The 25,174-nt window shown below is 41.8% G+C and overlaps 1 protein-coding gene across 1 annotated transcript; it reads left to right on the top strand.

The window, feature by feature from the left end:
* Positions 1-2,221: 2,221 nt before the first annotated feature.
* On the top strand, positions 2,222-24,381 carry ENDOG (endonuclease G). Its single transcript, XM_027869708.1, has 3 exons — positions 2,222-2,722; positions 3,552-3,661; positions 21,588-24,381. Exons 1-3 carry the CDS (start codon positions 2,222-2,224, stop codon positions 21,868-21,870), a joined length of 894 nt encoding a protein of 297 aa, XP_027725509.1. The 3' UTR covers positions 21,871-24,381.
* The last annotated feature ends 793 nt before the right edge of the window (positions 24,382-25,174 follow it).

Raw genomic sequence — 25,174 nt, 5'->3', positions numbered from 1 at the left:
CTTCAAGGCCACATGTGGCCTTTTGACTGAGTCCAAGTTTTACATAACAAATCCTTTTATTAAGGGGATTTGTTCTGTGAAGTTTGCATTCAATCAAAGAGCCACATAAGGCCTCAAGGCCACAGGTTCCCTACCCCTGTTCTAGACCATTGACCTAGTTTGTTGCAGATCTGGCTTTCCTTTTCTTTCGTTAAGCTCCCAGAATCAAATGGTGGACTCGTGAAAGTGGTCAGGTCTATAGACCTGGGTCCTAAGTCAGTGGTCTCCAAAAGGCTGGTACCTGTAGCATTGGCTGGCTAGAGGTAAGCCTTTCTATTGGAGAACTTCCTCAAGAGCTGGACCTAAGGCCTTAGCCCACAGACTTTTTCCAGTTTTGTTGTTCGTGGTATCCAGTAGGCATTTCTTTGGATTGCTGAGAATGTTTTTTCTTTTAAATTTTTTGTTTCATAATCAGTGCTGTTCATGACAATTTGTCTTAATAAATCATGTGTCTTTCCTTTGCAATGGACCCATTGAGTGTGATTGAGTTGTGCTAAAACAGCTTTGTAATGGGAGAAAATCTTGTGATGGTCAATGAACTTTGAAAAAGACTGAGAATATCAAGATTCTATGGAATATTAGAGATTCCACAAACTTTGGGATCATCAAGTTCACTCTCTACTCCCCCACTTTTTTTTTAAACAGATGTGGAAACCAAGGCCCAAAGATGGGAGGTGAAACCTTCAAAACCAGTATATTCTCTGGTGCCAATTCTGGCCTAACACAACTGTTGGCTGTCCCTATTGGGAGCCCATACTTAAAACAAAATGACTGTGAAAATCAGGCATGGCTAATAACTTTAATTTTTACCTCAGAGTGTCAGACATTATTCAGCAGAATTTGCAAAGAGTTCAGACTTCTTTAGTCTGAAGGCAACAGTTTCAAAATATATTACCTGTTTTTAGGATTCAGGCACTGGACTAGTGGGTCAGTAGGTTTTTTAACAGAAGAGCAGTGATAAAGGGTACTAGAATGCTAGTTACTCTGGCCTTGGCTCCATCCTCTTAGGGATGCTTTAGTAAACTGGTAAAATGCTGAGGCTTGTGAATGCTAGGATTGGGAATGACTAATTCAACCTTATCTGTTTTTCCATCTGTACAATGAGCTGTTACTGTGTTGTACTGTAGACCGATGGTCATGAACCTGGGGACATCTCACGTGTACCCCACTGCCATGTTTTGTAGCATCGTGGGGAAAGGAGGTGACATGTGGCACGACCATTCCCAGACGTGAGGAGCCAACCTGCCCTGCCAATGTGGAGGAGGAAATGGACAAAACCTGGGTGCTATGTGTTGGGGGGAGGGGCATGTCCCCAGAAATAGCAGTCTTGGAGGTCAAAGAAATATAACATGCAGAGAGGGCCGAATAAATAAATACAGATTCGCTGATTCCATCTCAAAGGGTGGCCTCCACTATCTCAGACCTCAGGTTCCACCTAGACATTCTGATGGAAATAAGTAGATACTCTTCGCCCCACCAGGATGGTCTGATGATATTAACTACGCATCGGATCTGACCGGACTTTGGTTACAGCCCAAGGCTAAGACTCTCTCCCCTACCGCCAACACCTGATATCCTATTCCCATTACTCAACCTCTCAAATAAAGTGGCTGAACAGCTTCACCTGATGGGCTCCTTCTGCGCCTGCTCTAAGGCAGTGTAAAATCTCACGTTTGTGTGTATCCTTTTGTTTCATTGAGTTATTACAGCCAACTGGCAGCTGCTTATTAAACTTCTTATCTTACGGCCTAGCCTCTAGATTTACAGACGTCCAGTCGAAAAGACCAAAAGTGGGAGGAACTACTCTCCTGGAGGATCTTCGGCTCGCTGAGATACTCGCCTACGCTATCTAGCGCAAGGCTGTAACCATGCCCTAAGGCCGGAAATTAGAGCTGCCAGTCATTCCCATAGGTAGCAGTTGACTAGACCCTAAACCAGATTCTTAAAAGGGCAACACCCAGGTGCAAGAGAAATCTGGGGTCAGCCGCAAGCTCGAGGATTCTGGAACTTCCGGATTGCTAAGCGGCTCCCCTTGAAGCGCGACAGGTGGGAGCCACTCGCTAAGCCCCTCGGGAGGTGACGCCCTGGCCCCTTTAAGAGCGACGTCCCGGGCTCCGGTCAGAACGCCGAAGGTCGGAGCGTTCCCGGAGCTGGGGAGGCTCGAGGGTACGTGGCGGGCGACATGCAGGCTGGCCGCTGGCTGGTCCCGGGGCTGTCCCTGGCCCTTGGGGCCGGGCTGGGGGCGGGGGCCGTGGCATGGCTGAACAGGAAAGCCAGCCCGGGAATGGGAGGGCTCTGGAGCCGGCTCCCCGTGCTGCCGGTGGCGGCGGCGGCGGCGGGGCCCGTGGTGCCGACGGAGGGCCCGGGCGAGCTCGCCAAGTACGGGCTGCCGGGGCTGGCGCAGCTCAAGAGCCGCGAGTCCTACGTGCTGTGCTACGACCCGCGCAGCCGGAGCGCCATGTGGGTCATCGAGCAGCTGAAGCCCGAGCGGCTGCGGGGCCCAGGCGACCGCCAGACCTGCGGCTTCCAGGAGGACGACTCGGTGCATGTCTACCATCGGGCCACCAACGCCGACTACCGGGGCAGCGGCTTCGACCGTGGCCACTTGGCAGCCGCCGCCAACCACCGCTGGAGCCAGAAGGCCATGGACGACACTTTCTACCTGAGTAACGTGGCGCCGCAGGTCAGCGTCGAGAGCCCCGGGTCCCGCGTCTGTCCAGCCGGCCTTTTATGCAACTGGGGAAACAGAGGTCCGGAGGAGAGGGGAAGGGACTTGCCCAGGGGCACCAGTTGTCGGCCGCGAGCACTGGAAACTAGGCTTGTTGAGTCGCGGCATACAGGCCGATCCTTACCATGGACCCTTAACGGTGGACCCATTTTTCCTAGGGTTTGCCCCTTGGTGGAACGGGAGGAGCCCAATACCCTACTGTAGAGAAATTCGAAATTGCTTTAGGATCATAGCAGGTAGGGGTGGAAGGACTGGCCTCACGGCGAGTCGGAGCCTCCTCTAGAGTGGAGCAACTCTGGGCATCACTGTGGTTATGTTTGCAGGTGTGGGTCAGTTAATAAGCATTTATTAAACGTCTACTACTAGGTGTGTACCAGGCATTGTGCTGAACTCGAAGAATACAAAGAAGGGCGAAAAACAATTCCTTGCTCTCTAGGGGTTCAGTCAGGGTGCAAGCAGCTGCTTACAAACAAGCTATATACGGGATAAATTGGAAGTATTTCCAATTATAGCATGTTTGCAAGATGTAAATATTTACAGTGGTGTTTTGCAGTTTTACTCTGAGACTTTGTGCTTGCTTGTTTACCATTTTCTCCCCTTGGACCCGAGTCTCTCCTTCCCACAGCTAAATGCCAGGTAGTGCTTTGCCATGCCTGATTGAATCTAGTGCCTAATACTAGAAAAGGGGATGTGTTGGGTGTTTGAGCTCAGGAGAGGGGGTGGTGAGGTCTGAAGTCATAGGACCTTCTGACTTCCATCCCTCTTTCTGTGCTTTCTCTTTTAGGTGCCCCACCTAAACCAGAATGCCTGGAACAATTTGGAAAAGTATTGCAGAAGATTGACCCAAACTTATCACAATGTCTATGTCTGCACCGGTCCTCTCTTCCTACCCAGGTGAGCTCCCTGGAGAAGGGAGGAGAGGGAGCTTCCTAGCTAGGGAAGCCAAGGAGGGCTTTGTCTCAAGGAAGGGAGAGATCCTGACCCTTTTCATCTCCCCTTTCCACTAAACTCTCACCTCACCTTAATACATCCAGCCATCAAGTGTTGGTCTGAGCTAGCACACACCAGGGAGAGACGGAATTATAAATCCTGTCCCCTGCCCTCTCTAAGTCTGCAGGTAGGTACACTGGGGATATTTTTCTGATTAGTCCTGTAAAATGCCCAGATATAGGGGCTGCTTGTAGAGAATGCCACATTCTGCTGTGGGTGTGAACTTAGTCAAATCGTTTTCTCTGCTTCACCCACACATACACAGATGGTTGGTTACACCCTCAATCTCACCGTTGCTCATAAATGTTCCAAATACAGGATCAAGAATTCAGAAAGCTGCTCTTTTGACTCATCACCTGTGGTCCTTCTCCCCTTCTCTCTGTTTCCCTTTCTGTCTCTGATCTTCATCTTCACTATGACTTCAAGACCCTCAGTGTTCAGCCAAATCTCACCCCCACCCCCCATTCACCCACCTCCTTCTGCCCGTACTTTCTTCCTTTCCCAGTCTTGACCCTGGAGTCAGGAAAACTCTTTTGTGAGTTTGAATCCAGTCTCAGACACTTACCATCTGTGTGACCCTGGGCAAGTCACGTAACCCTGTTTGCCTCAGTTTCCTCATCTGTAAGATGAGCAGAAGGAAATACTCTAGTATCTTTGTCCAGAAAACCCTAAATGGGGTCCTGAAGAGTCTGAAACAACTGAAAAATAACAACAGAAGTTAACCAATTGAAACTGACGCTGTCCTTTCTAATCCTTTGTCCCATATGATACTCATGCCACATCCCAGTTTGGTGTTACCTCCTCCATTCTTACTTGTTGCTGAACAATACCTAAGGAAGTCACAGCTATTTTGAGTCCACTGTGAATCTGTTATTGAATCTCTATTTGGCCATCGAGGCTTAAAGGCCATCCTTTTACTATTCCCTAATTGACATTTGCATTCCCCACAGCAGTTGTTCCAAACCTTTTCACGTCCCGCCCCAACTAATTTATTTGATCTCAGTTCTGTCTTCTCCCCTTCTTTATATATCAAAATCTTTTGTTGTCATTCTCCTTGATTGAAGCCTCTGAAGTGGTGCTTCTGGAAGAGACCAGCTCTGATACTTCCACCTTTGATTCAGTTTCTTCCTGTCTCCTCCAGTAGCTTTTCCCCACACTCATGCTTTCTGTCTGCAGTCTTCAATCTCTTCCTATTTATTGACCCCTTCTCTGCTCCCTACAAATGTACAAGTGTCCCCCTTATTCTTAGAAATACCTTCGCTTGGCCCTAGCATCCTTTCCCAAGCTGTCAAAACTATTCATCTCTTCCCTTTCTCAGCCTAAGTCCTGGAAAAAGTTGTCTATGCTTTTTACATTTCCTCTTTTTAAACTCCTTGTAATCTGACTAGTGACCTCACCTTTCATTTGAAAACCGTCTCACCAAATTACCAGTGATCTCTAAATAGTCAAATCAAGAGCTTTTTCTCAGTCCTGTTTCTCCTTGAGTTCTCTGTGGCATTTAACACTATTGATCACTGTCTCCTCTGGGTTTTTGTGACTCTTATCTTTCCTGGTTTTTCTGTGTGTCTGTCTGCTTCTCGGTCTCCTTTGCTAGGTCATCATCCATGTCCTGCCCCCAGACTGTGGGTGTAAGGCAAGTGTCTGTCTTGAGAAGCCAAATACTTCTCCTTGTATATTCCTTAGCTCTGTGGAGGGCACCACCATCCTTCTAGTCACGCTGGTACAAAACCGCCAAGTCTTCTCAATTTTACCTCCACAAAATTTGAGGCAGCTAGGTGGCACAGTGGATAGAGTGCTGGACTTGGATTGAAAGACCTGAGTTAAAATTCTGCCTCAGATGTCTACTAGCTGTATGACTCTGGGCGAGTCACTTAACCTCTCTTAGCCCTAGTTTCCTCATCAAAGGTCAAATGGAGCTAATAATAACACCTTCCCGAGGGTGGTTGTAAGGATCAAATGAGATAAGACGTATAATATTTGTAAACTTTTGAGGTAACATATAAATGCCAGCTGTTTTTATTTTCACATCAAGCCCTCTTCTCTCTGCATACATAGCTACCACTTTTGTTCAAGGTGTCATCACCTCTCACCTGGATTATTTCAGTATCCTCGTAATTCATCTCTTTGCCTGAAGTCTCTCTCCTCTGCAGTTCATCCTCCCCACAGCTTCCAAGGTCATTTTCCTAAAGCCCAGGCATGACCTTGGCACGCTATGCCTCCAGGTTGTCTTTAGGATCATATTTAGCCTCCTGTTTGACATTCAAAACTCTTCATATCCTGGCTCCATCCTACCTTTCCAGTCTTACCACACGTTCCTCCCCTTCACACACTCTAAGGTCTGGTCAAACTAACTTTCTTGCTGACTTTTCATTGCCCTTCCCCAGGCTTTTTGCACAGGCCATATCTATCCCACATGCCTGGAATTCACTCTTCCTCTTTCCTGCCTCTCGGAATCCTTGGTTCCCTTCAAAGCTCGGTTCAAGCACCATCTTCTTTGTGAGATCTTCCTTGACTCCCCATCCAATTACTTTGTCATATAACCACTTCATGGAGTGCCTGGAGTGTTCCCTGAAAAGGATGACCACCATTTTGCTACAATTCGGACTCTTTATGGGGGCTCGGGGGAACTTTTGGGGAGAACACGTTCCTCTTACTAACCTTAGCTCCTGAGCCCAAGCAGTGTGCTTCCCATCTATACAAAATCAGTATCCACAATAAGGATATCCTTAACTTTTTTGAACAAACACTTACTATCTTTCCCTCTCACTGCTTCCCTTCCCTTCCCCACCATTGAACCCCCCCCCCAAAAGAAAAGAAAAGAAAAAAACCCTTAGCAGATTTCATAGTCTAGCCAAATAAATTCCCACATTGGCCATGTCCAAAAACGGGAGTACATCTTACTGTGCATTTTCAGTCTGTGGCCTCTATAGCAAGAAGTGGGTGATATGATTCATCTTAAGTCCTCTGGAGTTGGGGTTTATCATTGCATTGATCAGAATTCTAAAGTCATTCAATTTTTTTTTCTTAACGTTGTTGTCATTGTATAAATTTGTTCTCTATAGCTCAGTCTACATCAATTTGTAGATGTTACCAATTTCCTCTGAAAACTGTCCATTTCATCATTATTATATGGTGATATTCTGTTACATTCATAATCCACTTGTTTAGCAATGCATTCTCCAGTAAGCGGACATTTAGTTTGCCAGTTTGGGTTACTCTGAAGAAATTGGCTATAAATATTTTTGAGCATATGAATCCTTTATCTCTTTCTTTGATCTCTTTGAGAGAATATAGACTTAGTAGTGTTATAGTGGTTTAGTTTAGTACAGTTTAATAACTTTTGGGGCATAGCTACAAATTGCTTTTCAGAATGGTTACACCAATTCCCAGCTTCATCAACAGTGTATATTAGTGTGCATGTATTCTTGCAGCCTCGCCAGCAGTTTTCATTTTCCTTTATTGTCATCTTTGTCAATCTCATGGGTTTGAGGGGGAGCCTCAAAGTTGCTTTAATTTGCTTTTCTCTAATTTTGAGCATTTTTTCACAAGGTTGTTGATAATTTGGATTTCTTCTTTTGAAAATTGTCTGTTTATATTATTTGACCATTTCTCTCTCTCTCTCTGTCTTTTTTTTTTTTGTTTTTGTTTTTTGGCTAAGCAATGGGGTTAAGTGACTTGCCTAGGGTCACACAGCTAGTAAGTGTCGAGTGTCCGAGGCTGGATTTGAACTCGGGTCCTCCTGACTCTAGGGCTAGTGCTCTATCCACTGCTCCACCTAGCTGCTCTTGACCATTTCTGTATTGGGGAAGGGCTCTTAGTCTTATAAATTTGAACCACTTCCTTATGTATCTTGGATATGAGACCTTTATCAGAGGAAACTTGCTGTAAAGATTTTTTTTTCCAAATTACTTATTACCCTTCAAATTTTAGTTGATTTAGATATCTTTGTGCAAAAATTTTTCAATTTTGGGGCCAGCTAGGTGGCGCAGTGGATAGAGCACCAACCCTGGATTCAGGAGGACCCAAGTTCAAATCTAGCTTCAGATACAACACTTACTAGCTGTGTGACCCTGGGCAAGTCACTTAACCCCCATTGCCCCCCCCCCCAAAAAAACCCCAAAAACACAGGCTTCAAAAATTTTTCAATTTTGCATAATCAAGATCGTCTATTTTATCTCCTATGATTCACTCTGTCCCTTGTTTGGTCGTGAACTCTTCCTTTATCTATGGATTTGAGAGTTGATTTCTTTTTTGCTCCTCTAATTTGCTCATGGTATGTCCCTTTATATTTAAGTCGTATCAATTTGGAGTTTATCTTGGCATATATACAATATAACATGTTGGCCCATATTTTGGCCACACTGCTTTCTAGTTTTCCTAGCAGTCTTTGTCAAATGGTGAGATCTTCTCCTGGTAACTGGGATATTTGTGTTTAGGGAACACCTCACTTCTTTGTTCATTTGTTTCAGTATGTTGTATACCTAATCTGTTCCACTGATTGCCTCCTTCTCCCCCCCACCCCTTTTTATAACCAGTACCAAATGATTTTACTGATTACTGCTTTGAGATTTGATGCTGAGGTCCTCCTCTCTCTCTCTCTCTCTCTCTCTCTCTCTCTCTCTCTCTCTCTCTCTCTCTCTCTCTCTCTCTCTCTCTCTCTTCTTTTTTTTTTATTCGTTATTATCCTTGAGGTTCTTGATAGTTTGTTCTTTTATTTGAATTTTTAAAATTTTTCTAGCTCTATAAGGTAATCCTTTGGTAATTTAATTGCCATGGTAATGAATAAATTAATTTAGGTTAATTTTATCATTATATTGATTTGTCCTACCCATGAGCAATGAATATTTTTCTAATTATTTAGGTTTCTCTATTTCTGCAAATAATGTTTTATGGTTGGATTCATATAGTTCTTAGAAGTATCTAGTAGATAGACTTTCAGATATTTTTTATACCTTCTGTAGGTTTTTTGAATGCAGTTCTCTTTCTGGTTCTTCTTGCTGGGTGTTTTTTGTAATATATAGGATTGGTGCTAATTTACAGTGGATTTATTTTTATATTTTTCAAATTTGCTGAATTTATTGTTATTATTAATTTTGTTTGACTTTAGGGTTTGCTGAGTACATCAACTTGTCATCTACAAAAAGTGGTAGTTTTGTTTTCTTCTTTGCCTATGTTTACTCTCCTAATTTCTTTCTTGACTTCTTGTTATAGCTAGCATTTTTAGGACTACATTGAATTGTAGTGGCAATAATGGGCATCATTTGCTTTACTCATGATCTTATTGGAGCCCTCCCTCACTTAAATCCAGTTCACTTGCAAATCATAACATCTCCTTCTTGATGTCATGGTCCTCTTGGAGAATGAAGGGCAAACAACTGCAACACTGGAAAGACCTCTAACTTTTCTCCATTACGTAGAATGTTTGCTCTCGGTTTTAGATAGATGTTATTTACCATATTAAGAAAAGTCCGTTTTATTCCTATACTTTCTAGCATTTTTAATAGAAATAAGCAGTGAATTTTGTCAAAAGCCTTTCCGGCACCTATTGATAAAATCATGTAGTTTTTATTTCTTTATATTTAACATTGTTTATTATTATTTATAATCTTCCTTATATTGAACCAACCCAGCATTCCACGTATAAACCCAATGCGGTCATAGTGTGTAATATTTTTAATATGTTGTTTGTAGCCTATTTGCTAATATTTTATTTAAAAATTTTGCATCCCTGTTCATTAGGGATATTGGTCTGTAGTTGGGTTTTTTGTTTTTTGGGTTTTGGTTTTTTTTTGTTGTTGTTGTTGATGTTTTGTTTTTTTTTTTACCTCATCTGCTTTGTCTCTCTCTGATTTAGGTATCAAGATCATATTTGTATCATAGAAAGATACTGAAAAAGCCCTTTCATAACTATTCTTTAAATGTTTGATAGAGTTCACTTATAAATTCATCTGATCCTGAATTTTTGAGTTCTTTCTATAGCATGTACAATTTATTTTTCTGATATTTGAGTTACTTAATCTATTTCTTATGTTAATTTGGGTAGTTTATATTTTTTGTACATATTCATCCATTTCCTTTTAAGTTATCAGTTTTCTTAATTTGCAGTTAGAGAAAATAGTTTCTGATAATTCCCTGGATTTCCTATTCAAGTTGTGAAATTTCCTTTTTCATAAAAAAAGTTTTGATTTCCCTTTCTTCTTTTTACATTAGATTAGCTATAAAAAACCAAGTGCTTGTCTTTATCAATTCAGTATTTTTTAACTTTGAACTTTGTTAAACATTTCCTTAATTTTTAGAATTTCTACTTTTTTGTTGAGTTGGAAGGAGTTGATACATTCTTCAAGTTTTTTTGGATTTGTGCCCAGTTCATATATTCTTTCTTTCGTTGATGAACATATTTAGAGATACAAATTTTTCTCTAAGGAATGCTTTAGCTGCATTCCATGAGTTTTGGTATGTTGTCTATTATGATTTTCTGTGAGATTTTCTAGTATTTCTATAATTTGTTCTTTGATCAGTTATTTAGAATTCTGTTAGTCTTCAATTACTTTTTCTTCAAAAACAGTTTAATGTAATTTTTATTGCATTGTGATCAGCAAATGATGTTTAGTATTTCTACTTTTCTATATTTTTTGGTAAGGTCTTTTTGATCCAATATTATGGTCAACTTTTTTTTTTTAGTTTATTTTTAGTTTTCAACATTAACTTCCATAAGTTTTTGAGTTTTAAATTTTCTCCCCCATCCTTCTCCTCCTCCCTTCCCAAGACGGCATGCAATCTGATATAGGCTCTACGTATACATTCCTATTAAACATATTTTCACATTAGTCATGTTATAAAGAAGAATTAGAACCAATAGAAGGAATATGATCAACTTTTGTAAAGGTGCCATGCATAGATGAAGTATGTAAATTCCTTTCTATTCCCATTAGTAATAGCAGAGATTAACGATAATAGTAATGATAGCTAGGATTTACATACTGCCTACTATGTGAACTGTGCTAAGTGCTTTACAAACATTGTCTAATTTGAACTTCACAACAACCCTGGGAGATAGGTGTTGTTATTTCTAGTTTTTCTAATGTTCTCTTCAGGTCTTTACCTTTTCATTGTTTATCTTTTGGTTAGATTTGCCTAGGCCTGTAAGTGGTACATTGAAGAGTTTACCTGACACTTGTGGTCTATAACAGGGCTTTTTTTTTTAACTTTTTCCACTCTTGACCCCTTCAGCACTTCTTAAAATGTGGGGTTTGAGACCCACAGTTTTAAGAAGCACTGGTCTATAAAAGGAACAGCATTTTTCTACCCTGTTGCAGTACTTCTCTTCCCTTTACCCACCCTTGATCCCAGGGTTTATTCTTTCTTCCTTTTTAATCTTTCTCCCCTTCTCCTCTCTCTGATATTGGAGTTTTTTATTTTTCTTATGACTGTTCCCTCACTTATCCTCCCCTCCCTTGTTCCTGTCCTCTCCTATTTTCCCTTTGGGATTAATGTATTTCTATACCTTAATCTTTGTGTCACTGTGTAACCAATCTTCTTTTATTCCGTTTAGATGAAAATGAAATTTATGAGGTACCCTTTCTCCTCATTCCTTCATGTTTAAATATATTTCATCTTATGCACTTTTGTAATGTGGTAGTAATTTTTCCACCCTCCTCCTCCTTTCTTTCCCAGAATAGTCCCCTGTCCCTCCCGATTGTTTTTTTTTTTTCTTTTGAGACCATTAAAATTGGGGGGGGGGAACTACACAAGGCCCATTGTCATATTTACCTTTCTCTATATAGTAGATTCTGAGAAGACATTTCACCTCTATATAACTTGTTTCCAATTGAACATCTGTGTGTACCTTTCTATATTTCTTTTGGGTCCTGCGTATCCTTTTCACAATGTTTGCTTAGTTCTACCCTTTTCATCCATAAATGCTTGAAAATCCTCTATTTTATTAAAGATCCATTTCCCCTGTATGATTGTATTTAATTTTGCTGGATAGTTTATTCTTAGTATTCAGCCTTCACCTTTTGCCTTTTGGAATATCATTGCTAATTCTTCTCTTCTTTATTATGACAGCTGCCAAGTCTTTTGTGATTCTTACTGTGACTCCTTGGTACTTTAATACTTTTCTTTTTGGCTATTTTAATATTTTTTTCTGACCTGGAAGCTCTGGGTTTTGGCTATGATATTCCTAGGAGTTTTCATTTTGTTGTTTCTTTGAGAAAATGACTGGTTGATTCTCTGTATTTTTATTTTTCCCCTCATGTTCTAAAAGTTCTAAGAAGTTTTCATGTGTAATTCCTTGAAATATGGCACTTTTTTTTTTCTATTTTGGGGATCATGATTTTCACTTAGTCTGATACTTCTTGGACTGTCTTTCCTTGGCTCTTATTCCAGTTCATTTTAAAAAATATTATACATTCTTTTCTTCAATCTTTTGATTTTGTTTTCATATTTCTTATTGAGTAATTGTTTTATGTCTGACCCATTCTAATTTTCAGGGCATTCAGTTCTTTCTTGGGCAGAATTTCTCATCATTTCTCTCTGCTATTCTTTCTTTTTATTTTTAATTTATTTATTTTTAGTTTTCAGCATTCACTTCCACAAGATTTTGAGTTCCAAATTTTCTCCTCATCTTGTCCCTCCCCCCACCTCAAGATGGCATGCATTCTACTTTTTGCCTTTTTTTTTTTTTTTTTTTTTTTTGGGTGAGGCAGTTAGGGTTAAGTGACTTGCCCAGGGTCACACAGCTAGTGAGTGTCAAGAGTCTGAGGCCAGATTTGAACTCGGGTCCTCCTGATTCCAAGGCTGGGGCCGTATCCGCTGTGCCACCTAGCTGCCCTGATGGCATGCATTCTGAATATCCTTTCCCCTAATCTGCCCTTCCTTCTGTCTTCCCCCCTCCCCTTCAATTTTCCTGTAGTTTTTGCCATTATTTCTTAGCTATTTTATTTTGCATCTCTTGTTTAATTTCTTCCACTTATTCTTATAATCCTTATGTCCAAAACATTTTTTTTCTTTGAGGTTCTACCTGGCTTGTTGTGTGGTTGCTTTCTTCCTTGGGATTTATCCCCAGGTGATCTCTAATTCGAAAGCATTTCCTCATATTTGGTGTTTTTCTTGGTTTGCTCATCACAGCAGCCTCAGTGTCTAGATTTGGGGGCCTGTGCTTGGGTCAAGTTTCACTCCAGTACTCTTGAGTTTTACAGGGCCCCTCTGCCCTTTTCTCTTGCTGCAGGGTATGACTTCTGCCATAGGGCCACCTCTAAGCTGGATTTTGCTTGAAACCCCTCCCTCTTTACTAGGCTCTTACCAAGGGATGGGAGGGCTTCTTCCCCCCCCCTTGTCTCTCTCCCTCCCTCCACCCCCCGTTTGTGTCTGCTTCAGTATTTCTTCAGAATTCATGGTCTAGGTAAAGGACTCTTCAGGTGATTCTCCTTATTCCTCTTTTAAATGATGCATTTTTCAAGCTTTAATGGGAGTATGTGAAGGGGATCTGAGTTCCTGTAGATCCTAACATGCCACCATTTCATAATACTTCTACCCATTAACTCTGTTTAAGCAATGAGACAAATGCAAGACTAATCGATACATCATAGTTACGCAATATAAAGCAAATGCATAAATTTATACATCTCAGTTCACCTGGGTCACATTCTCCTATCATTGTACACAGTATCTAAGGGGAAGAGTGGGGACATACAGAAACCAAGTAGAGGGGGGCAGCTAGGTGGTGCAGTGGATAGAGCACCAGCCCTAGAGTCAGGAGGACCTGAGTTCAAATCCAGCCTCAGACACTCAACACTTACTAGCTGTGTGACTTTGGGCAAGTCATTTAACCCCACTGCCTAGTCGTCTCCCCCCCCCCCCCCAAAAAAAGAAAGAAACCAAGTAGAGAGACATGAATGAATACAAACTATATGCTTGGGCGGCTCACAACCCTGAATTGTAGGTCTTTATGTACTTGGTCCCTTCATGAACAGTAAGCGCTAAATGAAGCCAGTTCTCTGCTACATTCCCCCCTTCTGACCCTCATGGTTCTGCTGGTCAAATCCAATGCTCCTTAACTCTCACACTGATGAAACAGTGACAAACCCTCTTAACTCGCAGTTACCCTTCAAAGGACTCTGGAGTAGTGTTACTGTGAATGATAAGCAGCTCCCTTAAGCTAGAGAACTGCTGGGCTTCTCTGGCTAGTTCTCTTGGCAATGCAAACAAGCCCCAGCCAACTTCTCTCTTCTAATCTATTTCGACTTCTACCTTCTTGTCTCTTCTAGCTGCAAAGCCAGTCTTTCCCCTCTGCTTTTCTTTCTCAAATCAAAAGGGAGCATTCAGGGATTTCTTCCCTCTGAACAGAAGGCTCCCCTACCTTGGCTGCAAAACAATGCTTCTTTTCCAGTCATCAGACTCCCAAGGACAGCAGCTGAAGCAGTCCTTTTAGCTGACTGTTCTTGCCCAGATCTTCTCACTCGGCTCCTGTTGTCTTCTTAACTTCTGTCCTCTTGGGTTGTTTTGTTTGTTTGTTTGTTTGGCAATTGAGGTTAAGTGACTTGCCCAGAGTCACACAGCTAGTAAGTGTTATGTGTCTGAGTCCCGATTTGAACTCGGGTCCTCCTGACTTCGGGCCGGTGCTCTATCCACTAAGCCACCTAGCTGCCGCCGGATTTTTTGACATTCTAGATCAGAGCCTCTTACTGCTCAATGGTGAAACTTTCCCTTATGAGTAAAACTCACAAAATCCACCTTTGTCTTAGTTTTGACGCCAACAGCCCATATTTAATCACCCCATAGTCTCCAAACTGCTGTTTGTCACTTTGAATTTTAACTTTGCAAGCTCTAAAAAGTTACATGCAAAATGGCCAGTGGCCTTCATTTCTCTGTTCTCAAAGAGGTCCTCTCAGTTTCCTGTCTGGGCCTCTTGCGTCTCTCCTCGTATTTAATGGAATGACTGCTGCTTCACACCTGGATTTTAAAAAGTTTTTCAAGCACCAATGTCTTTTTCTGCCTCTTTCAATAACCCAGTTGTTTATCACTGAAAAGGTAATTCTTTATGTCCTTTACATTTTGATTTAATGATTTTTCTTTTCATAATAGCTACTTTTCTGCCACTTTCAACAACCACATGAATCACATACAAAAGGGACTACCTAATTTTGTATTTACTTATATTTGTACATGTCATCTCCCTCAATTGAATGTAAGCTCCTTGAGGGCAGGGACTGTTTCACTTTTGTCTTTGTATTCCCGGTGATGGCCCAGTGGCCAGCACATAGTAGGTGCTTAATAAATGCTTGTCTATTGATCGCTCAATTGCCATCATCCTGCTTCGATTTTCTTGTCTGTAAAATAAGGGAATTTGACTAGATGGTAGTACTTGAGAGTGGACAGTATGAGAAGAGGCCTGGAAACTCTACCAGTCTGAATCCTGGTGGGAAAATCTAAGAAAAAGTCAAGGCAACTCATTTTTCCAGTCCAGGTCAGCATAAGAGAGACCAAGAGGTCTGAGGACACAGGAAACTGGATCTGGCCAGGAATATGAGTCCTTGAGGAGCTCTCCACCATATGGAGAAGCTATGAACCAGAGCAAGAGGAGGTTTCTAGCAGGGGTGGGGAACCTTCTGCCTCCAGGCCACATGTAGCCTCCTTTTATTTTAATTTAATTAATTAATTTATTTATTTTGGTTAGGCAGTAGGGTTAAGTGACTTGCCCAGGGTCACACAGCTAGTAAGTGTTATGTGTCTGAGGCTGGATTTGAACTCTGGTCCTCCTGAATCCAGGGCCGGTGCTCTATCCACTGTGCCACCTAGCTGCCCCGTGGCCACCTTTTATTAAGGGGATTTGTTCTGTGAAGTTTGGCTTCAGTCAAAGGGCTGCACTTGAGGGGACCTAGAGGGCCACATATGGCTTCAAGATTGCAGGTTCCCCACCCCTGTTCTAGACCCTTACTAAGGCATTAAGTGCCAGGTGCAGGAATAGGTGCCAATTGGAGACTTTGTTGCCTCCTCAGTTCACAGAATCACAGATCTAGGACAGACTGATATTGGGAACTGGTTCCAGGGTAGTGAGCAGCCATGAGATCCTGATGTGGCTCAGATCTGGGAGCAGAGCGGAGTTTCATTTCCATCTTCTAGCACTGTCTGAAAACTGTAGAGGAATAATCAGGGCAGAAATCTCAGACCACAGGAAAACCTGCGGTTCTGTCCCTTTAAATCAGTAGAGCTGTGCAGGTGGATGAGAGCAGCAGTCTAAATGTAGCAGGAGTCTACTCTTACTCTGACCCAAATCCAGATCAGGAATTTGCAGACCTCAGCTCTGCAAGGGGGACGAAGAGGAGAGTTGGGGACAGGGGAAGCAATCAGATTTTGTCCTGGATTAGTCCATTTTGGGAGCATTGAAAGCTTGCAGGGTCCAAAGCTTGAGTTGCCCTGAGATCCTGAAATAACACAACACCCAGTACCCTAAGAAAGCATTAATAGGATCAGCCCAGACCTTCCCTCTAAAAGTGCGTATATCAATGTGCACTAATATCAAGTTTGAAATTGGGAAGTAAGGTAAGAAGAAGGAGCAAACAGAAGAAGAATCCCATCATAAGCTATTACGGGGACAGGAATGCTCAAGGCACAAACCTAGAAAAGAACTGCACCAAAAACATCTACAAGCAAAGCCTCAAAGAAAAACACAACTTGTGTACAAGTTCAATTAGAATTCCTAGAAGAAATGAAACAAAAGTTTAAAATGTTTTTACAAATTAAATGAGAACTCTAGAGAGAAAAAAATTTGGGCAAAAAATAGAAGAAACATTTGGAAAGAGAACCACTTGGCTTAACAGGTACAAAATTTTGCCCAAGTAACAAACTCCCTAGAAATTAGAATGAACCAAATAGGCGTTATAATCACTCTATGAAACAAATATTAAAACAAAGTCAAAAGGCTGGAAAAAAATGAAATTATATGGTATCTCATAGCAAAAACAACTGACCTGGGAAACGGATCCAGGAGGGAGGAAAAAAACCAAAATTGGACTGCTTGAAACGCATTACCAAAGAAAGCCTAGACATCATATTTCTTTTTTTTTTTTTAATTTTTTTCCTAGACATCATATTTCAAGAAATCTTGAAAACAAAACTCCAGATCTCTTAGAACCAGAATGCAAAGTAGAAATAGAAAGAATCTACTAGTCATTTCCTGAAAGAAACCCGCAAATGAAAACTCCCAGGAACAGTATGGCCAAATTTCGAGCTTCTACTAGGTGAAAGAAAAAATACTGTAAGCAGCCAGGAAAAAAATAATTCAAATTCTGAGGAGCCACAGTAAAGATCATATAAGATTTAGCAACTACTACTATATAAGAGCAGAGAGTTTGAACTGCATACATTATTCTAGAAGGCAAAAGATATAAAGTTATAGCCATTGACTTTTAATGAAACAGTGGCCTTCCAAGCATTCTGGATAAAAAGACCAGAGCTGCATAGAACCTTTGAAGTTCAAGCACATGAATTAAGAGAATTATAAAAAGGTAAACAGTGGTAAGGCATTAAACAAGGATAAACTTTACATTCAAATATGGGGAGATGATAATGTTTGCCCCTGAAGAATCTTATCATCATCATCATGAATCTTATCAAGAAGGAATCTAATTAGACAAGGTGTGAGAGTGGTTCTATTATACATAGATGATCTTAAGAGAAAAGTGGAAAGGGGGGAAGAGCAATGTGCTGGGGGTGGGGTGTTAGGGGAAATTATGTCAAATAATCAGGGTGCACAAATAGACATTTATAGAAACAAAGAGGGGGTGGGGTAGCTGACGCTTGACCCAAACTCTCATCTGACCTGATTTAAAAAAAAGAAAGATTATACACATATATGTAGTTGGATGCAGAAATAAATTTCACTCCATAGGGAAATAGGACAGAAAGGAGTAAAGGGGGAATTGGATGGTAGATTAAAAGAGGGATTAGAACTAAGCAAAACAAACTTGTCAGATGTAAAAAAATAGTATAGTTCTTTTTGAGGTGGTAAAGAATGGGAATCGGAGGATGCCCATACATTGGGGAATGGTTGGACAAGTTATGGTATGTAAATGTGATGGAAGACTATTGTGCTATAAGAAATGATGATGAGGATGGTTTTGGAGAAGCCTGGGACAACTTGTATGAACAGATGTACAGTGGAGTGAACAAAATCAAGAGTATAGTTTATACTATGAAAATTAAATTAAAGACAGATAACTTTGAAATAATTAGGGATTCTGCTCAGTGTAACGATTAACCACAATTCCAGACAACTAATGATGAAACCCATTTCCTAATAGAGGTAAAGGACTTAGTACGGAATGAGACATTTTTTTCAATACAGCCAGTACAGAAATTTGTTTTTCTTGACCATACATGTTTATAACGGGTTTTGTTTTCCATTCTTAATTGGCTTGAGGGGTGGGGAGGTTGGCATGGGAGGGAGAGAAGGTGGATTTTTGCTGATTGAAAATACATATATACACACACATATGTATGTGTGTGTATATATATGTGTGTGTGTATATATACATTATATATGCATATATACACATATATACATACACACACACACACATATATATATATATAGGAAGTTTTTATAAAGCTCATAAAGGAATCCCTGCTTCCTTCTGAAGATAAATGTCTATCTTGTTAGCCCTACTAGCCTGCAGTTGTCATTAACTAAAGTACTGTTGGGTCATTGCCAAAGTTAGCTAGCCTTGGCTTCCATCATCAGATCATACCCATGCTCTGGGACCTTTGCTGACTCCCCCTGTCCATCCTCCCCAGCCTTAACCTCAATTTTGTATTCTATTTTAGCTCCTCATAGGTGTAGTTCCTCATAGAACTCCCCCAAGTTCTTCAGTGCCTCATTGTGGCATGGAGGTGACTGCTGGAGTCTGGAAGCCTATAACAATAATACCTAACATTTATATAGCACTTTAAGATTTGCAAAATGCTTTACATTCATGAATACGTTTAGTCCTCATAACTACTTTAAGGGTAACTGTTATTATCCCCATTTTACAGATGAGGAAACTAAGGCTGAAGGATAGGTGACTTCCCTAGTATAACACAGCAGTGTCTGAGACCGGATTCAAACTGGGATCTGTCCTGACTCTAAGTCCAGTACTTTATGTACTGTACCTAATATCTACCATGGGGATGCAAGTGCTGACAGATCTTGCCTAACTGAAAAAGCTTTGAGTGCAGGTCATGTATTGGCATCATTCTGTCTAAGTATAGAAAAGCACTTCTCTACAAGATTGGCCAGTAAGTGATAACATTTTTTGGCTATGATAATTCATGAATATTGTCTACTATAGAACAGATGAGTTGTGATCTATATCCAAGCAGAAGACGACCTGCACTACTGAAATCTTGCCTTCCTTGTGTATTCATGCTTCAGGTGGGTTGGGTCAGATGACCCCTCACTTCTTTTCTAAATGTAAGGTTCTGTGCATTTATGATGAAGTGTCCTACCACCTTAACTAGACTGTCTCTGGCCACTTAACAGCTCCACAGAAGTTGCCTCCCCTGGACTTGTCCAGTAAGGCCTCCTGAGCAGTCATTCCATCACATCGTCTCTGGCCACCTGCAACTCCACAGTAGTTACCTTGCCCCTGCCTAGGTACCACCCTCTCATCCCCAAGCTTTCCAGCTTCCATTGCTTCCTGAGGCTCTGGGACGACTTCACCTTACCTGAACTTAATTCTGCAATGGTCGACATACACCTGTGAGGTAGTATTTGTAAAGCACTTAGCGCGATGCCTAGCATGTGGTAGGTGTTATATAAATGCTTATTCCCTCTCTGCTCTTCTTCCTTATCCCAATGATTCTGGTCCCCCGCCGACTACTTCCTTATTCCTGTTCTCCTCAGCTCGACCACTCTAAACCTACCCAGCAATTCCGCTGTGCTCTCTGGAATGCCTGCTCCATACGTAACTAACCAGCTTTCATCTTACATCTTTTCCTTTCTTGCCCCTTCCATCTTCTTGCTCTCACTAGGCCTGGCTGTGCCCTGATGACACAACTTCCTTGGCCACTTACTGATCATGGTGGGGAAATTGGAATACGCCTTGCCCCACACTGCCTCTTCCAGGCTCTCCCTCTACCACCGTCATTGAGTAACCTCTCCTCCTTTGAAGTTCATTCAGTCTGTATCCATAACCTCATTAAGATTCTGCTGGCTGTCATCCGCCGACCCCCAGGACACTTTTTATTTCCTTCCTCAGTCCCTGGTACTCAGTGTTTCCGTCTTTCTGAACTGCTCTCATGTTCAATGTGCATACTGATACTTCTTCAAACACTTTAATCTCCTACTCCTTAGTCTCACCTCAGCTACACAGAGAGAGGTTCATATCACTGATCTTTCATTAACCCACAAATGCATCATTTCCACGTTCAGTAACTGTAAAATTCCCTTATTTGACCATAATTTGTTGTCATTTCACCTCTTCCTCTGCCTTGCAATTCCAAAACCTGTTCTTTCTTTTCTTCTTCTTTTTGAGGTAATCAGGGTTAAGTGACTTGCATAGGGTCATACAGCTAGTAAGGGTCTGGGGCCAAATTTGGACTCTTGACTCCAGGGCCAGTGCTCTGTCCACTGCATCCCCTCGCTGCCTAGTGTTCTTCATTCTTAGCATGACCTCTAATCTCTGCACACTTTAGTTCTTTCCCAAGCCATCAATCCTGTACTGGCTGCACTCCCCTCCCCATCCCATCTTGACTTCTTGATGAACCAGCTCAACTCCACAAAGTCCTCTTCTCTTGAGTTCCTTGCCCTTTCATCCTATTGAAGGCCTTGTCCTGGCAAACCTCAGTCTTGGATTGTTCTTACCATCACCTGCCTTCTCTACTAATGTGCTGCTGAAAGGATCCTCTCTTCTGAATTTTGCCATTCTTTATCATTGCTGAAGGCACCACCATCCTCCCAGTCATCCAGGCTTGCAGCCTTGCATTCTCAGCTCATTCTTACCCACCACATTCAATCGTTTGCCAAGTCCTATTTGTTTTTACCTTTACAACATCTCTGGTATATGCCCCCTTCTCTCCTTTGACACTGCCACCGCCATTATCATGGTGCAGGCCCTGCTATTGCAGTAGCCTGCTCATTGATCTCTCTTACTCCATTCCGTCTTTACTGAGCTCTCCATTTACTTTTCTGATAGTGCTAGTCTGATCCTATCAACCCTGCCCCCCCCCCCCTCCGCCATTTCAGTCAACACCAGTGGCTCTGTCTTACCTCCAGGATGAAATACAAAATCTTCTGTTTGGTTTTTTAATTGTCTCCTTCCTGCAGTTTCAGTCTTCTTACGCCCTACAGCCTGCCACATACTTTGCTTTGCAGTGACACTGACCTCCTTGTTCCTCACACAAGACATTTCATCTCCTGATTTTACTAATTTTCACTGATTGGCCCCCATGGCTGGAATCTCTCTCCCTTCTCATCTTCTCCTGGCCTCCCTGATTTCCTTCAAGTTGCAGGTAAAATCCCACTTTCTGCAAGAAACTTTTCCCAGCCCTTCTTAATCTTGGTGCCTTCCCTCTGAAATTATCTCTAGTTTACTGTGTGTACACACGCGCGCGCACATGCACACACACACACAAAATCTTGTTTGTACATAGTTGTTTGCATGTTGTCTTATCTGTTAGACTGTGAGCTCCCTGAGGGCAGGGACCGTCTTTTGCCCTATGCTTGTTAACTTAATTAGGCTGTAAGCTTTGAGGGCAGGGACCTGGGCCTAGTGTGTCATTGTTGTGACACTAATAAATGTCTGTTGACCTTGGTTCATTGCTTTTTCCTCTTTTCTGCTCTGTCTAGGAGGGAAGCTGATGGGAAGATGTATGTGAAGTACCAGGTGATTGGCAAGAACAATGTAGCGGTACCCACCCACTTCTTTAAGGTGCTGATCCTTGAGGCTCCTGGAGGGCAGATCGAGCTCCGTTCATACGTGATGCCCAATGCACCTGTGGATGAGAATATCCCCCTGGAGCGCTTCCTGGTTCCCATTGAAAGCATAGAGCGGGCCTCTGGACTGCTCTTTATGCCCAACATTCTCACACGGACGAGCAACCTGAAGGCCATTGCCCCTGGGGCTAAGTGAAGGCATTGAGGGGCAGGGCCAAGGGACCTGGAAAGAGACAGAACAAGGGCCAGTCCAGTGCAGTGAATAGAGTATGGGACAGGGCAATGGGATTTTGAATCCTAGCTCTGCTGTTTATTACCTGTATGACTCTGAGGAAATCATTTCCCCATCTGTAAAATGTCAGAATTCCTAGGGCTGGTGGATACCTGAACATTCCCTATTTATTCCTGGGCATCTTTGGGGGCAAGAGGTTACCCTCTTGGCTAGAAGTCTCCCCCTACCCCTGCATACCTTGGTTTGTCCTTGGGCCTGCTTCTGGGGGACAGATCTGGCTAGGGCTTTTTCAGCTCTCTTGGGGGAGGTTTGTCTCCCCTAGTACTGTTTTAGGAGGTTCTCAGGCACCTCATATTATGGTGGGAAAGTGGCACTCCCTGTGCCTTGTATTTTGTCGAACCTACCTTTAATAGGCTAGAGAGGTACTCCTCCAACCCCTTGAAATAGTTTCATCTTTGTAATGAAGGGTTTGCTGTTGTTCCTGGGTTGTGATCCGTGACCTACTAGACCTGGGAGGGTTCTCCTTAGGTAGGAGAAGACCAGAAAATCCCAAGGATTCCACAGCTTGGTGGAGTCAACCAGTGCCATTGGGCACCTTCATCACATCTGTATACAAGACTGCTGTGTTTCCATCCCCACTGCCCACTACCTGTAGGTCTGTTGGCAAAGTTATTTTGCCTTTTTGGGCTTCATTTTCCCATCTGAAATGAGGGGGTTGGTAAGACGTTAAAAAGAAAATACAAGAAATTACAATGTTGAAACATGTATTGTGGTAAAAATTATATTTCTCAAATTAATCTGTAACTTCAGTGATAGACCAAATTACTAAGAGGATACTTTATGTAATTAGAATAACAATTTATGTGGAGGATATTACCAAGGGATTACTTTATAATTGGGCAAAGTAATATATTTCATCTTGAGGAATAAAAGGTCAAGAATATCTAGGAAGTAATGAAAAAAGTAGGAATGAAGTCAGTTTGGTATTGTCAGATCTCAAAAGAACACAAAGTACTGGGGAAAAAGCTTCTGGGAAAACTGGTTAGTAGTTTGGTAGCAAATAGGTTTAGACCTGCCTGTTACACCATATGCTACAATACCAAGTAGGTAAATTGGTTAAACAAAAAAGTTGTACTATTGACAGTTTAGGGGAGGAAGAAGAGTAATCCTTCTCCTAACTCTTAGTAGGGGATGAATGTGTAACCATGGGTGATGCAGATAATACTATGGAAGATAAAATAGACTACTTTGATTACTTGAACATTTGTAGAATTTGTAAAAGTTTGAAATGCAGAATCTGCCATGAACTTCTACAGTATGATTAAAAGCCACTCTCCAATAGATAAATGGTTTCCCTTTTTCAGACCATTCCCAGAATTCTCAAACCATTCCCAGAATCATTTTTGGGAACCTCCATCAGGCCAGTTTGTTAGCTTTGACGAATACTATCCCCAGTATTTTATAGAAATACCTCATCTCCTCTAGAATTTGATCGCATAAAACCTGAAAGACCTCTGAGTACTTATATCAGGTTACCCTTTGAAGGATTCCAGAATAAGAATAAGATGTGTTTGGGCTTGGTGAATAATCAGGCCCAGGGTGGTAAACAGTAAGTCCCCCATAAGAGGCAGTTCCAACTTCTGCTCCAATGCTTCCAGTGATGAAGGGCTCGCTACAGTATGACATGTCATTTTACTTTTTTTGCATAAAAAAGATGTGTATGTGACCATTTCAGGTTTGAATAGCTCTAAATGTTAGTTATGTTGATCTGAAATCTGCCTCTCTTTAATTTCCCACCATTGGTTCTAGTTGCGCTTTCTTAAGCTGCATAGAACAGCTGTTGTTCAGGGCCCATCAGATAAAGACGGTGATGGTGGTTATATCTCTTAAAGGTTAAGCATTCTAATTCCTTCAACTCATGGTTTTTTCTCAGCATGTTCTTCTTCATCTTGTAGACAAGCCCCAGTTTGTCAGTGTCCCTTTTAAAATACGAGAACCAGGGAATACCAAGGATGGAGTAACTGGGACTTCTTAGAAGTTCAGCAGTATAGAAAAGACAGTCTAGCACCTAGTTAGCGGAAATGATTGGTTAAAATAGGAAGCTCGTAATCGGCAGGTTTCACCCACCCCATACCCAGGAATAGTCCCACAATGTCTCCTCCATGGTAGGGGGAGTGGGAGGTTTGGGATGGAGTATGTTATCTCCCACTGAATTTGTCTAAAACCATTGATTTGAGGGTTATGAAACTTGCTCTTAAAGACCTGCCCCAAAGGGAAGACAATACTACAGATGTCATCTCATCGCAAAGAACATCACAAACTCTTTTCTGTGGGCATTGTATTTGTAATTGAGGTACAAAGAAATCTAATTAATGTTTTTGCTGAGCTAATTCACATTGTGAAAATTTTCTCAAGTGAACTACTTATCAAATAACACTGCCCATCCTGATCAATAAATACCAATCCAGCCCACTAGTCCTGAATTTTCAGTCTGTCTCTAAACAGCCATATTGAACAGATGACCAGATGGAATGTTGAGTAGACACAAACATCTGAGGAGGGCCTGACAGAGAACTGCCCCTTAGATAAATTCACCAAGAGGTAGTGATGGCTGCAAGGGCATTGTGATCCATGGGCTCATTTGTGTGTGACTTCTGGCTTACAGAGGACATAGCCGATAAATTACGAGTCAAGTAAGTATTTGGGGACTATGGGAAGATTACATAAGGAGTGCTAGTCATGCCTGACAGAAATGTGGAATTTTTGAATTTCTTAACTCCAAGATAGGTTATGTAAAGCTTATAAAGGAAATCCTGATAAGGTATTACCTGATAATAAGGTAATACCCGATAAGGTTATTAGAAGCATGAAAATGCAGGAAGGGAAAGAAAGAATAGGAGATGACCAGATGAACATAGAGGCAGCAAAGGAGACAAGACGCAAGAGTAGCTGGCAGGAGCTGATCAAAGCTGGCAGGCAGGGTCTGCAGCTGGTATATTCACTATGCTAAGAGTTGATTGGCTGGAGAAAGAAAAGATTGCCCTGTAACTCCTTTCAGCTTGAGAGATGAAAAACTTTAGGGGTTTGCATGGGTTGTCCTAATCCAGGGGTGGGGAACCTGAGACCTTGAGGCCACATGTGGCCGTCTATGTCCTCAAGTGCAGCCCTTTGATGGAATCTATGTCAATAATCTATCTTATTTGACAGAATTTGTCAAATTCTAAGCACATAGGTCTCCCTATTCATGTGCCTCCTTGCTAAAGGTTTT

This window comes from Vombatus ursinus, unplaced genomic scaffold (assembly GCF_900497805.2).
Source record: "Vombatus ursinus unplaced genomic scaffold, bare-nosed wombat genome assembly UNPS02014793.1, whole genome shotgun sequence".
NCBI classification, from domain to species: Eukaryota; Metazoa; Chordata; class Mammalia; order Diprotodontia; family Vombatidae; genus Vombatus; species Vombatus ursinus.
Note: the sequence above shows the minus strand (reverse complement) of the source record. Positions and strands in the feature narration are given on the sequence as shown.

What these genes read in the sequence shown, in the direction of transcription:
- ENDOG (XM_027869708.1), top strand. Translation starts at nt 2,222, where the DNA reads ATGCAGGCTGGCCGCTGGCTGGTCCCGGGGCTGTCCCTGGCCCTTGGG. An exon ending in TGAGTAACGTGGCGCCGCAG is followed by an intron (nt 2,723 to 3,551) that starts GTCAGCGTCGAG and finishes TTTCTCTTTTAG; the next exon opens with GTGCCCCACCTAAACCAGAA. An exon ending in GGTCCTCTCTTCCTACCCAG is followed by an intron (nt 3,662 to 21,587) that starts GTGAGCTCCCTG and finishes TGCTCTGTCTAG; the next exon opens with GAGGGAAGCTGATGGGAAGA.